The 15,060-nt window shown below is 43.4% G+C and overlaps 1 protein-coding gene across 5 annotated transcripts in view; it reads right to left on the bottom strand.

Annotated features, from left to right (window-relative positions):
* Window positions 1-15,060, bottom strand: part of LOC115159225 (alpha-(1,6)-fucosyltransferase-like) — a 194,025-nt gene that overhangs the window by 64,124 nt on the left and 114,841 nt on the right. For all 5 annotated transcript variants that reach the window (XM_029708932.1, XM_029708764.1, XM_029709019.1 and 2 more), the window contains exon 2: window positions 1,162-1,710. In XM_029708932.1, coding sequence (XP_029564792.1) covers window positions 1,162-1,364 — 203 coding nt within the window. In that variant the 5' untranslated portion in view covers window positions 1,365-1,710. The remainder of the gene's footprint in view (window positions 1-1,161; window positions 1,711-15,060) is intronic.

Below are 15,060 nucleotides of genomic sequence, written 5' to 3' on the forward strand. Positions count from 1 at the left end.
GGACGGGCTCATGGTAATGGCTGGAGTGGAATCAGTGGAATGGTATCAAATACATCAAACACATACTGAAGGTTCCATGTGTTTGATGCCATTCCATTCCAGCCATTGTTATGAGCCATCCTCCCCTCAGCAGCCTCCAGTGCTGTCTATACTGTATGGTTAACAGGGTTGACGCTTTATGCATGACCTGCTCAGTTTTCCACCACAAAACACCAGAAAATTGCCCAAAAGAGTTGAACCAGCTCACCTGATTTGACTAGATGTTTCTTTTGAAAATGTTTTTTTTTAAAAGGAATAGTTTCATCATATTTAAACGAGAGTTCAGTTCACATGACAGGGTTGACCTTAAACTGAGGGACAGACGGAAATGAATCACTGTTCACATTAAATGAATAATCATCTCCAGAAATGACTTTGTCAAAGCAACAAATTAACGAGGGCTTTACAAGGATGGTGAAAACTTGGAGAGATTTTGAGATAATGTGGGTTAATATGTTCCTAGAAGTGACACAGGGTTGACAGATGCAAAATGCCAAATTTTGGCAATTTAGCAAGTCATATTAAAAATCAGATGTATTGAATCCTCTGTCTATATTAAAGGGCCCTTTATTTAATATAACATGCTTTTAAAGTGCACAGTTTCTTCTTAAATTATTAAAGGCCCAGATGCAAAAGGAACAACCCTACTGCAATAACAAATTAGACTGACTGGTCCCAGAGCAACGGCTCGATGTGTTCAATAACAACAGACACAAACACTGCACTGTGTCTGACTGAGACCCATCTGGACAGTGCCTGTCTGAAAGCTGGACATGTTTTGATGCCATGAATCCTACCTTTGTTTTCCAGCCAATATTGAATAATTACAAAAGCAAGGTATTTAATCGGAGACCAGCTGTCCGCAGTGTGTGTGTGTGTGTGTGTGTGTGTATTCCAAAGCAATTGAGGATATCACAGGGGGGAACTGAAAGCTGCACCTATGGCTGGACTTATGACTAAGGCAAGCACGTACGCCATCACACACACACGCATGCAAGTCCACACACACACACACACAAATGCATGGAAGTACACACGCACACAAACGCACACACACAATCCCTCCTTCCCCATACTTCTACCCCCCTCCACACACATCTCCCTTCAGGTAGGTATAGTTACCTGAGGGACTCAGCCATGCGTCGCAGGTCCTCGTTCTGCTGCTTGAGGCGTTCCAGCTTGGCCAGGATCTTGGATAGCTCTCTGCTGGATCTCTCTGGGTGCTCACTGTCCCTCACCAGGTGGCCCCCGATGTAGAATAGCAGCGTGCCCCACGCCAGCAGTACCAGGGTAACCCATCGCCAGGAGCCCGCCCAGGGCCGCATCGTAGCTCAGCCTGCCCACCTACACACACCGTCGCGACCCGTCACAATAGCAGCCTGGGCATCCTCACTGGCACCGCAGTGCAGGGGCAGTGGGAGGGAGGTGGTGAGAGAGAGGAGGGTTTTTGGGGCAGTGTATCTCTGGTGAGGTTCAGCCTCCTCTCCGTGTGCTAGAGCATGACCAACGCCCCTTTCTGTTGTTCCAGCCCTGTCCTGCTAGGGGCTCCACCTCTTGCTCTTCGTGACTGTCGCCTTCCGCTCCTTGCCCCCTGCTGGTCACCCCTGGTCTGTACGTGTCACCTCTTCCTCTAGCTTCCTCCTGTCTTACTTCATGTGTTTGGCCTGGCTCCTTTGGGGACAGAGAGAGAGAAAGAGAGCTAGTCAAACAGACAGAAAGACAAAGGGATTGATGGATGGACAGATGGACAGACAGACACACACACGGACCCACATAGACAGACAGATGCCAGAGGAGCTGAGCAACAGAGCCAAACTCCCAGAGAAGGACAGACGCAGCTCAGAGGAACAAGGCTTGCTGACTGTAACAGTGGGGGCATTGTGTGACTGGCCCTGACAGAGCAGAGGCTCAGCAACCCCACAGGATTGTTCAGCATGACACTGCAATTTACATTTCCACCGTGATGTACAACGCTCCAAGAGACACAATGCACTGTGATGAGAAAACAAAGAGACTGGGATGTTCTGTTTTCTCTCTCTCTTTCTCACTCTCACCCTCTTATCTATCTCTCTCTCTTTAACACTCTACTCTCAAACACACTTTCTCACCCCCTCTTCACTTTCTCTCTATCTATCTAACTCTGATAGAGAGAAAAAGACTGACAGAGAGAGAGGGAGAGAGATAGAGAGTGATCGAGAAAGAGGGAGAGAGAGAAAAGAGACAGAGATACAGAAAGAGTGATAGAGAAAGAGAGAGAGATAGGGAGAGAGCAAGAGAGAGCGAGAGTGAGCGAAAGAGAGAGCGAGAGAAAGAGAGAGCACGAGAGAAAGAGAGAGAGCGAGAGAAAGAGAGAAAGGGAGAGAAAGAGTGATAGAGAAACAGGGTGAGAGAGAGAGAAAGAGGGACAGAGACAGAAAGAGTGATAGAGAGAAAGAGGGACAGAGAGAGAGAAAGGGTGATAGAGAGAAAGAGGAGAGAGAGAAAGAGGGAGAGAGAGAGAAAGTGGGACAGAGACAGAAAGGGAGAGAGAGAAAGAGGGAGAGAGAGAGAAAGAGGGAGAGAGAGAGAAAGAGGGACAGAGAGGGAGAAAGACAGACAGAGAGAGAGATTAAGAGAGAAAGAGAGAGAAAGGGAGAGAGAGAAAGAATGATAAAGAGAGATAGGGAGAGAACAAGAGTGAGAGAGAGAGCAAGAGAGCGAGAGAGCGCAAGAGTGAGAAAGAGTGAGACAGAGAGAGAGAAAGAGGGAGAGCGAGAAAGGGAGAAAAGAAAGAGAGAGAGAGAGAAAGGGAGAGAGAGAGAGAAAGAGAGAGAGAGAGAAAGAGGGACATAGACAGAAAGAGTGAGAGAGAAAGAGGGAGAGAGAGAGAAAGAGGGACAGAGACAGAGAAAGGGAGAAAGACAGACAGAGAGAGTGATAAAGAGAGAAAGAGAGCGCGAGAGAAAGAGAGAGAGCGAGAGAAAGAGAGAAAGGGAGAGAGAAAGAGGGACAGAGACAGAAAGAGTGATAGAGAGAAAGAGGGACAGAGAGAGAGAAAGGGTGATAGAGAGAAAGAGGAGAGAGAGAAAGAGGGAGAGAGAGAGAAAGAGGGACAGAGAGAAAGGGAGAGAGAGAAAGAGGGAGAGAGAGAGAAAGAGGGACAGAGACAGAAAGGGAGAGAGAAAGAGGGACAGAGAGGGAGAAAGACAGACAGAGAGAGAGATAAAGAGAGAAAGAGAGAGAAAGGGAGAGAGAGAAAGAATGATAAAGAGAGATAGGGAGAGAGCAAGAGTGAGAGAGAGAGCAAGAGAGCGAGAGAGCGCAAGAGTGAGAAAGAGTGAGACAGAGAGAGAGAAAGAGGGAGAGCGAGAAAGGGAGAAAAGAAAGAGAGAGAGAGAGAAAGGGAGAGAGAGAGAGAGAGAAAGAGAGAGAGAGAAAGAGGGACAGAGACAGAAAGAGTGAGAGAGAAAGAGGGAGAGAGAGAGAAAGAGGGACAGGGACAGAGAAAGAGAGAGAGATAGGGAGAGAGCAAGAGAGTGAGAGAGAGAGCAAGAGAGCGAGAGAGAGCGCAAGAGAGCGAGAAAGAGGGAGCGAGAAAGAGAGAGAGAGAAAGAGAGAGAGAAAGAGTGATAGAGAGAAAGAGGAGAGAGAGAAAGAGGGAGAGAGAGAGAAAGAGGGAGAGACAGAGAAAGAGGGACAGAGACAGAAAGGGAGAGAGAAAGAGGGACAGAGAGGGAGAAAGACAGACAGAGAGAGATAGAGAGAGAGAAAGAATGATAGAGAAAGATAGAGAGATAGGGAGAGAGCAAGAGAGAGAGAGAGAGAGAGAGCGAGAAAGAGAGAGAGAGAAAGAAAGGGAGACAGAGAGATAGACAGCACCGTCAACAAAAACGGAAGGGATCTTTTGCAGCTCTGTAGAAGCCAGGGTCTGTACTTTGTCAATGGTAGGTTACGGGGGACTCTGGGGAGATTCACCTACTGCTCACCTCTTGGCCTCAGTACAATAGACTATATGATCACAGACATTGACCCTTTCTCTCTCAGCTCATTCACTGTCAAGCCACTAACACCTCTGTCTGATCACAGCCAAATTACGTTGTTCCTCAAAAGAACAGACCTGGAAACAACCACACATTCACAGCCCAGTAAGCTGTACTACATCAGAAAGTCATACAGATGGGCCCAAAACAGCACAGAAGAATACCAGAACGCAACCTAGAACCAAAATATCCAAGCACTCTTAGATAACTTAATGGATACCACATTCACTCACAGTAAAGAAGGCATCAATCTAGCAGTACAAAACATCAACTATATATATATATATATATATATATATATATATATATATATATATATATATATATATATATATATATATATATATATATTCAGGCAAACGGCAAAAGAAGCACAATTGAAATTGATAAAAACAAAACAAAAAAGATCACAGATGACAACTGGTTTGATGCAGATAGTAAAATTATAAAGAAAAAAACTTAGAACACTATCCAACCAAAAGCACAGAGACCCAAATAATGGTGAATTACACCTTCATTACTGTGAGACTTTAAAACTCTATAAACGTACACTCAGAACCAAAAAAGCACAGTACAACGGCAAGCAGCTGACACTAATTGAGGAGTCCATAAACACAAACAATGTAACGGCTCTCGTTGGTGGTAGAAGTAGACCAAGGCGCAGCGTAGTAACTGTTCATGATTCATTTATTCAAGAAACACTAAAACAAAATGACTACAGCAACAAAACGAAAGCGAACAGTTCTGTCAGGCACAGACACTAAACAGAAAACAAGATCCCACAAAACCCAAAAGGAAAATGACAACTTATATATGATCCCCAATCAGAGACAACGATAGATGGCTGCCTCTGATTGGGAACCACACTCGGCCAAAAACAAAGAAATAGAAAACCTAGACTTTCCCACCCGAGTCACACCCTGACCTAACCAAGCATAGAGAATAATAAGGATCTCTAAGGTCAGGGCGTGACAAACAACTTCTGGCAAAATTGGAAAAAACGCAAAAAATCTAAACAAGAGGAATTAGCGATACAAAATGGTGACATATGGACAATCCATTTTAAAACACTCTACAACACCGTTCGAATTGACACAAAGGCAGAACAACGCCAAATTCATGACAAGTTGAATGGATTAGAAAAAGTTATAAAGGACAATCAAAATCCATTGGACTCCCCAATTACTGACCAGGAGCTCTATAAGAAACTTCAGGCTCTCAAATTTAAAAAAGCATGCGGACCTGATGGCATCGTAAATGAGATGCTCAAACTCACTAGGGAAAAATTTCAATTGGCTATATTAAAACTGTTTAATTTGATCCTGAGTGTAGGTTATTTCCCTGACATCTGGAATCAAAGACTCATAACCCCAATCTTTAAGAACAGAGTCAAATTTGACCCTAACAATTACAGAGGCATTTGTGTGAACAGTAACCTGGGGATGGTTTTCTGTAGTATTATCAATGTAAGAGTTCTAAACTTCCTTAATAAGCACAATGTCACGTCCTGGCCAGTATAAGGGTTAATTAGTATTGTAGTTTGGTCAGGACGTGACAGAGGGTATTTGTTTTATGTGGTTCAGGGTGGTGTGTTTGGTTAAAGGGTGTTTGATTTAGTATTTCCGGGGTTTTGGTTTATAGTCTATGTTTATGTATTTCTATGTCTAGTCTGGTGAGTGTGTTTCTATGTTGTGTTGATTGGGGTTGGGACTCTCAGTTGAAGGCAGGTGTTGTCTATCTGCCTTTGATTGAGAGTCCCATATATTAGGGTGTGTTTGTGGTTGTTATTTGTGGGTGATTGTTCTGTGTTCAGCCTTATGCTTTACCAGACTGTTTGTTGATCGTTCGTTCGTTCGTTCGTTCGTTCGTTCGTTTCTTTGTTATTTTTGTATGTTCATTTTTGAAGTTAATAAATTCTCAAGATGAGCATACACGTACCTGCTGCGTTTTGGTCCTCTTTCACCGACGACAACCGTGACACACAATGTCTTGAGTAAAAGCCAAATTGGATTTATACCAAAACATCGCACAAATGATCATATTTACACCCTACACACCCTGATAGATAAACATGTACACCAAAATAATACCAAAATATACGCTTGCTTTATCGACTTTCAAAAAGCATTTGATTCTATTTGGCATACAGGACTGTTCTACAAAGTTATTGAAAGTGGTGTAGGGGGTAAAACATATGACATAATTAAATCAATGTTTCCTGGCAATGCGTGCAGCATTAAAATTGGTAAGAAAATAACAGAATTCTTTAACCAGGGGTGGGGCCTTCGCCAGGGTTGCAATCTGAGCCCTGCACTCTTCAGAGCCTGGACCTGCTAGAGCAGTATTGCCAGACCTGGGCCCTGGCAGAAAACCCCAAAAAGAATAAAATAATGATTTTCCAGAGAAGATCCAGATCTCAGGGAATTAGACCAAAGTTCTCAATTGGTACAAAATATATAGAGTACTGTACACACTACAATTACTTAGGTTTAAAAATAAGCTCAACTGGACACCTTAATGAGGCAGTGAAATAACTGAGAGAGAAAGCACGCAGGGCATTCTTCACCATTAAAAAGCAAATTCAAATTGAAATACCTATTAAAATTTGGCTAAAACTAATTGAATATGTCATTGAACCAATTGCACTTTATGGCAGCGAGGTGTGGGGTCCACTTGCAAAACAAGATTTCATCAAATGGGACAAACACCCCATTGAAACCCTGCATGCAGAGTTCTGTAAGATGCATGCAGGGCAGGGCAATGCATGCAGGGCAGAATTAGGCCAATACCCACTAATAATAAAAACTCAAAAAAGAGCAATTACATTTTGGAAACATCTAAAATACAGTGACCCCCTCTCATATCATTACCAAGCCTCGCAATGCCAAGAGCTCAGCAAAGAAAATAGTCTCCTCATCCAGCTGGTCCTGGGGCTGAGTTTACAAACGTGTTCTACTAACACACTGAAGCCTCAGGACCAGAACATCCAATCAATCAGAATAAACCAAATTACAACACAGTCAAAACAAAACTACATTGCTTATTGGGAAACACAAGCACAAGCACAAAGCAAAATGCAGTGCTATCTGGCCCTAAATCGACAGTACACTGTGGCTAACTATTTGACCATGGTTACTGATCAAAACCATAGAAAAACCTTGACAAAGTACAGGCTCAGTGAGCACAGCCTTGCCATTGAGAAGGGTAGACACAGGAAAACCTGGCTCCCTGTAGAGGAAAGAGAGTGAGAGAGCGAGAGAGAGCGAGAGATAGAGAGAGAGCGAGAGAGAGAGACAGAGAAAGAGAGAGAGAGACAGAGAGATAGGGAGAGAGTGAGACAGAGAGAGAGAGTGAGACAGAGAGAGATGCTGCTAGTCCCATCCACCAAACTACCAGGTGTGAAACAGGGAAGGAACTCAGGAGTATGATAATTTGATATATAGCAGACCTAACTCACTCCATTAAATTAATCAAAACAGGAACATTTTACAGTTGGCTATAAATTCAAAAGGAAATTATCTTAACAGAGAAAAATGTCATCCTGTGTGCTCCCTATATCCCCCCACTAGAATCCCCATACTTTAATGAAGACAGCTTCTCCATCCTGGAGGGGGAGAACAATCATTTCCAGGCCCAGGAACATGTACTAGTCTGTGGCGACCTAAATGCCAGAATTAGAGAATAACCTGACACCCTCAGCACACAGGGGTACAAACACCTGCCTGAAGGTGACAGCATTCCCTCCCCCATATGCCCCCCTAGGCACAACTATGACAACATAACCAACAAAACGGGTCACAACTCCTGCAGCTCTGTCGCACGCTGGGTATGTACATAGTCAATGGTAGGCTTCGAGGGGATTCCTATGGTAGGTACATCTATAGCTCATCTCCTGGCAGTAGTACTGTTGTCACGTCCTGACCAATATTTAGGTATTTTTGTATTATATTTGGTCAGGACGTGGCAGCGGTATATTTGTTTTGTATTGTGGGGTTTTGTGTGTGGTGTAGTGGGGTGTGTTAGTTTTGGTATAGGTTCTAGGTTTGTTTTTCTATGTGTAGCTTTGGGTGCTGGACTCTCAATTGGAGGCAGGTGTTTCTAGTTGCCTCTGATTGGGAGTCCTATAAGTAGGTGTGTGTTTGTTTGGTAGGTTGTGGGTAGTTGTATGTTGCACTGTGTTTATTTTGCCTGTAAAACTGTCACTAGTCTTTATTCGTTTTCTTGTTTTTTCTCCGTGTTCTCTTTATTCTATTAAATAATAAGATGAGCATTCACATCCCGGCTGCGTTTTGGTCTGTACAACACAACGAACTCTGTGACAACTGTAGACTACTTTATCACTGACCTCAACCCAGAGTCTCTCAGAGCGTTCGCAGTCAGCCCACTGACACTCCTTTCAGACCACAGCAAAATCAGTCTACTTGAACAGAGCAATATTCAATCATGAGGCAACAAAGTCAAAGGAACTGAGTAATATTAAGAAATGCTATAGATGGAAGGAATGTAGTGTGGAAACCTACCAAAAAACAATTAGGTAACAACAAATTCAATCCCTTCTAGACAACTTCCTGGACAAAACGTTCTACTGTAATAGTGAAGGTGTAAATTTGGCAGTAGAAAATGTTAACAGTATATTTGACCTTTAAGCTTCCCTATCTAATCTAAATATGTCAAACAGAAAACCGAAGAAAATGAACAACAATTACAAATGGTTTGATGAAGAATGCAAAAACCTAAGAAAGAAATTGAGAAACCTGTCCAGCCAAAGACATAGAGAACCAGAAAACCTGAGTTTACGCCTTCACTATGGTGAATCACTAAAACAATACAGAAATATACTACAGAAAAAGAAGGAACAGCACGTCAGAAATCAGCTCAATAATTGAAGAATCCATAGACTCTAACCAATTCTGGGAAAATTGGAAAACACTAAACAAACAACAACACGAAGAATTATCTATCCAAAATGGAGATGTATGGGTAAGCCACTTCTCCAATCTTTTTAGCTCTATAACAAAGAATAAAGAGCAAAAACAAATACATGATCAAATACAAATCTTAGAATCAACTATTAAAGACTACCAGAACCCACTGGATTCTCGAATTACATTGAATGAACTACAGGACAAAATAAAAAGCCTCCAACCCAAAAAGGCCTGTGGTGTTGATGGTATCCTCAATGAGATGATCAAATATACAGACAACAAATTCCAATTGGCTATACTAAAACTCTTTAACATCATCCTTAGCGCTGCCATCTTCCCCAATATTTGGAAGCAAGGACTGGTCACCCCAATCCACAGAAGTGGAGACAAATTTGACCCCAATAACTACCGTGTCAACAGAAACCTTGGAAAAATCATCTGCATTATCATTAACAGCAGACTCGTACATTTCCGCAGTGAAAACAATGTACTGAGCAAATGTCAAATTGGCTTTCTCCCAAATTATTGTACGACAGACCACGTATTCACCCTGCACACCCTTATTGACAAACAAACAAACCAAAACAAAGGTAAAGTCTTCTCATACTTTGTTGATTTCAAAAAAGCTTTTGACTCATTTTGGCATGAGGGTCTACTATACAAATTGATGGAAAGTGGTGTTGGAGGTAAAACATACGACATTATAAAATCCATGTACACAAACAACAAGTGTGTGGTTGAAATAGGCAAAAAGCACACACATTTCTTTCCACATGGCCGTGGGGTGAGACAGGAATGCAGCTTAAGCCCCACCCTCTTCAACATATATATCAACGAATTGGCGAGGGCACTAGAAATGTCTGCAGCACCCGGCCGCACCCTACTAGAATCTGAAGTCAAATGTCTACTGTTTGCTGATGATATGGTGCTTCTGTCACCAACCAAGTGGCAGAAGCACCTACAGCAACACCTAGATCTTCTGCACAAATTCTGCCAGACCTGGGCCCTGACATTAAATCTCAGTAAGACCAAAATAATGGTGTTCCAGTTGCCAGGACCACAAATACAAATTCCATCTAGACACCATTGCTCTAGAGCACACAGAAAACTATACATACCTCGGCCTAAACATCAGCGCCACAGGTAACTTCCAGCTGTGAACGAGCTGAGAGACAAGGCAAGAAGGGCCTTCTACGCCATCAAAAGGAACATCAAATTCAACATAACAATTAGGATCTGGCAAAAAATACTTGAATCAGTTATAGAACCCATTGCCCTTCATGGTTGTGAGATCTGGGGTCCGCTCACCAACCAAGAATTCAGAAAATGGGACAACCACCAAATTGAGACTGCATGCAGAATTCTGCAAAAATATCCCCCGTGTACAAAGTAAAACACCAAATAATGCATACAGAGCAGAATTAGGCCGATACCTGCTAATTATCAAAATCCAGAAAAGAGACATTAAATTCTACAACCACCTAAAAGGAAGCGATTCCCAAACCTTCCTTAAATAACAAAGCCATCATGAACCTTGAGAAGAGTCCCCTAAGCAAGCTGGTCCTGGGGCTCTGTTCACAAACACAAACAGACCCCACAGAGCCCCAGGACAGCAACACAATTAGACCCAACCAAATCATGAGAAAACAAAAAATTTAATTACTTGACACATTGGATAGAATTAACAAAAAAACGGAGGAAACTAGAATGCTTTATGGCCCTGAACAGAGAGTACACAGTGGCAGAATACCTGACCACTGTGACTGACCCAAACTTAAGGAAGGCTTTGAGTATGTACAGACTCAGTGAGCATAGCCTTGCTATTTAGAAAGGCCGCCGTAGGCAGACCTGGCTCTCAAGAAAAGACAGGCTATGTGTACACTGCCCACAAAATGAGGTGGAAACTGAGCTGCACTTCCTAACCCCCTGCCAAATGTATGACAATATTAGAGACACATATTTCCCTCAGATTACACAGATCCACAAAGAATTTGAAAACAAACCCGATTTTGATAAACTCCTCTACTGGTGAAATACCACAGTGTGCCATCACAGTAGCAATATTTGTGATCTGTTGCCACAAGAAAAGGGCAACCAGTGAATAACAAACACCATTGTAAATACAACCTATATTTATGTTTATTTATTTTCCCTTTAGTACTTTAACCATTTGCACATCGTTAATATAGCCCCTTGAATTTAATTGAGAGAGACAGAGAGAGAGAGAGAGAGAGAGAGAGAGAGCTAGATAGAGAGATCAAGATATATACATATATATCTTGATCTCTCTATCTAACTCCCTCTCTCTCAATTCAATTCAAGGGGCTATATTACAGTTTTTCTCAATTGTTTACACACAAATACTGGTACTTGAGACACAATGACCACAACATGTAACTCATGCACCAACCCCCTGAACCAATACTGCTAAACTACAAGCACAATTCCTGCTTTACACTCAAATTGCAGTTCTAAAACACACTTTTTTCAAAACACTACACACAATTCTTTGCATTTGGCACAATTTTCATGCAGAAAATCTCTTGTTTTCACAATGAACACACTGCCATTCAAATATGCACACTGACTCATCACATGGGCAAACACCCGTCACACAGTTTTACAATTAGCAATCAGAGCTTTAGCATAAAAGGGCAACAGGTGAGCTCTTCTGTTTTGGAGCAATGAATGCCAACATTGGAAACAGAGGCAGAGCCAGAGGAGTGAGAGTAAGAGGAGGAGGACGGGGAGGACAAGGACGAGGAAGGCCAAGGACCGTAATCTCTGATGAGATCCGAGCCACTTTGGTTGATCATGTGGTCAACCATGGTCTAACAATGAGGGAGGCTGGGCAGAGAGTACAGACAAATTTGAGCAGGTACACTGTAGCATCCATCATCCGGACATTCCAAAATGAGAATAGGTAAGAAATCTTCTCTCACTAGAAAATTGCAGTACTGCATATCAATACAGTACTCAATGAGTACAGTAGTACAGTATTGCCTGTGGACTGTTCTGTAGGACTGTAAAAATAAAGTATGTTTCAAGTATTTGGGAAATGTATTCCTACTTTGTATTTACAGTATTTTACTATTTGTTTGGCAGAACTGAAAGATTACCAACACAAGGTGGTCGGCAATGTGTTCTGTCTCCTGAACAGGAAACTGAAATCATGAACATGGTCTTAGAAAATAACGCCATAACATTACGTCAAATACAAAGAAAAATAATAGAAAACAATGAGATATTTCAAAATATTGATAGGGTAAGCTTATCAACACTGGACTTTGCGCAGAAATAATCTCAGGATGAAGCAGGTCTACAGGGTGCCATTTGAACGCAATTCAGAAAGAGTCAAAGAATTGCGATATAACTATGTGCAAGTGAGTCCTATACAATCCCACAATTGATGCATACTCTCAACACTGTATAAATTATACATATTTCAGTATTGTAATCATAATGATTGTGCTTCACAATAGTGACCACTCCATGTCTATTTCTGATATTGTCATGTGTGTTTCAGAGAGTCCTTGAGCTAGAGGTGGCTGCAGTGGAGCACCAGTTCATCTTCATTGATGCGGTTGGATTCAACCTCACAAAAAGACGAAAGAGGGGAAGGAATATCATCGGCCAGCGTGCCATTGTTCAAGTCCCTGGCCAGCGCGGAGGGAACATCACAATGTGTGCAGCGATTACCCACCACGGCGTCCTCCATCACCATACTACCCTTGGCCCCTACAACACCGCCCATCTGATCACATTCCTGGACACCCTACACAACACACTCATTCCACCAGATCAGGTAGATGGCCCAGAGCAGCTCAGGTACTTTGTCATTTGGGACAACGTAAGTTTCCACAGGGCTGCTCTGGTTTGTAACTGGTTCACTGCCCACCCACGCTTTTTAGTTTTTTATCTCCCTCCATATTCTCCATTCCTCAATCCTATTGAGGAATTTTTTTCTGCCTGGAGATGGAAAGTGTATGACCGAAATCCACAAACGCGTATACCTCTTCTCCAAGCTGTGGAGATATAGCAGCTGATGCTTTTCATGGCTGGAATCGCCATGCTAGGCGATATTTCCCCCGCTGCTTGGCCAGGGAAAACATTGCTTGTGATGTGGATGAGGTGCTGTGGCCAGACCGCAACAGAAGAGAGGATGCAGCATAGTTTTTTATTTTTTTATTTTTTTTACTGTAACTGTATACATTAAATTCTTCTGTTTTGTATGTAGACCACTGTATGTGCAACTTTGTGTTGGTTGGGAATGGGATGTACACTGTGTACATTGTTTTTGTGGGAAAAAATAAATATATTTGCGACCGTGTATTTGTGTGTTCTGAGTATAAAAACAATATTCTCAAATATTTTACAACACACTTGTGTATGTACTGTCTGTAGTAATGGCAACACTGAACCAAAAAAAGGCCTAAGTCATTATGATGAATGGAGAAGACGTGTTTTCCATTCATCATAGTGTTTTACATTGAGCACATCAGTGTTCAACTGGTTCTTATAAATGTCTATTCATATGATGGTTTGTGTGTGTCATTTGAAAACAAAATACAATTTTGATAAGAAATAGCATTGTTTTGAATGTAAAGTTTCATTTTGCTGGAGAATTGAGGGGTTTTGCCCATTGTGTGTGTTTTTGATTTGTTTACATTTACATTTAAGTCACTTAGCAGACGCTCTTATCCAGAGCGACTTACAAATTGGTGCATTCACCTATAATATCCAGTAGAACAACCACTTTACAATAGTGCATCTAAATCTTTTAAAGGGGGGGGGGTTAGAAGGATTACTTTATCCTATCCCAGGTATTCCTTAAAGAGGTGGGGTTTCAGGTGTCTCCGGAAGGTGGTGATTGACTCCGCTGTCCTGGCATCGTGAGGGAGCTTGTTCCACCATTGGGGTGCCAGAGCGGCGAACAGTTTTGACTGGGCTGAGCGGGAACTGTGCTTCCTCAGAGGTAGGGAGGCGAGCAGGCCAGAGGTGGATGAACGCAGTGCCCTTGTTTGGGTGTAGGGCCTGATCAGAGCCTGAAGGTACGGAGGTGCCGTTCCCCTCACAGCTCCGTAGGCAAGCACCATGGTCTTGTAGCGGATGCGAGCTTCAACTGGAAGCCAGTGGAGAGAGCGGAGGAGCGGGGGTGACGTGAGAGAACTTGGGAAGGTTGAACACCAGACGGGCTGCGGCGTTCTGGATGAGTTGTAGGGGTTTGATGGCACAGGCAGGGAGCCCAGCCAACAGCGAGTTGCAGTAATCCAGACGGGAGATGACAAGTGCCTGGATTAGGACCTGCGCCGCTTCCTGTGTGAGGCAGGGTCGTACTCTGCGAATGTTGTAGAGCATGAACCTACAGGATCGGGTCACCGCCTTGATGTTAGTGGAGAACGACAGGGTGTTGTCCAGGATCACGCCAAGGTTCTTAGCACTCTGGGAGGAGGACACAAGGGAGTTGTCAACCGTGATGGCGAGATCATGGAACGGGCAGTCCTTCCCCGGGAGGAAGAGCAGCTCCGTCTTGCCGAGGTTCAGCTTGAGGTGGTGATCCGCCGGAGATGCCCAGCTCGGAGAGGGTGGAGAGGAGGATCTGATGGTTCACAGTATCAAAGGCAGCAGATAGGTCTAGAAGGATGAGAGCAGAGGAGAGAGAGTTAGCTTTAGCAGTGCGGAGAGCCTCCGTGACACAGAGAAGAGCAGTCTCAGTTGAATGCCCAGTCTTGAAACCTGACTGATTAGGATCAAGAAGGTCGTTCTGAGAGAGATAGCAGGAGAGCTGGCCAAGGACGGCACGTTCAAGAGTTTTGGAGAGAAAAGAAAGAAGGGATACTGGTCTGTAGTTGTTGACATCGGAGGGATCGAGTGTAGGTTTTTTCAGAAGGGGTGCAACTCTCGCTCTCTTGAAGACGGAAGGGACGTAGCCAGCGGTCAAGGATGAGTTGATGAGCGAGGTGAGGTAGGGGAGAAGGTCTCCGGAAATGGTCTGGAGAAGAGAGGAGGGGATAGGGTCAAGTGGGCAGGTTGTTGGGCGGCCGGCCGTCACAAGACGCGAGATTTCATCTGGAGAG

Source organism: Salmo trutta, chromosome 1 (assembly GCF_901001165.1).
Source record: "Salmo trutta chromosome 1, fSalTru1.1, whole genome shotgun sequence".
Lineage (NCBI taxonomy): Eukaryota > Metazoa > Chordata > Actinopteri > Salmoniformes > Salmonidae > Salmo > Salmo trutta.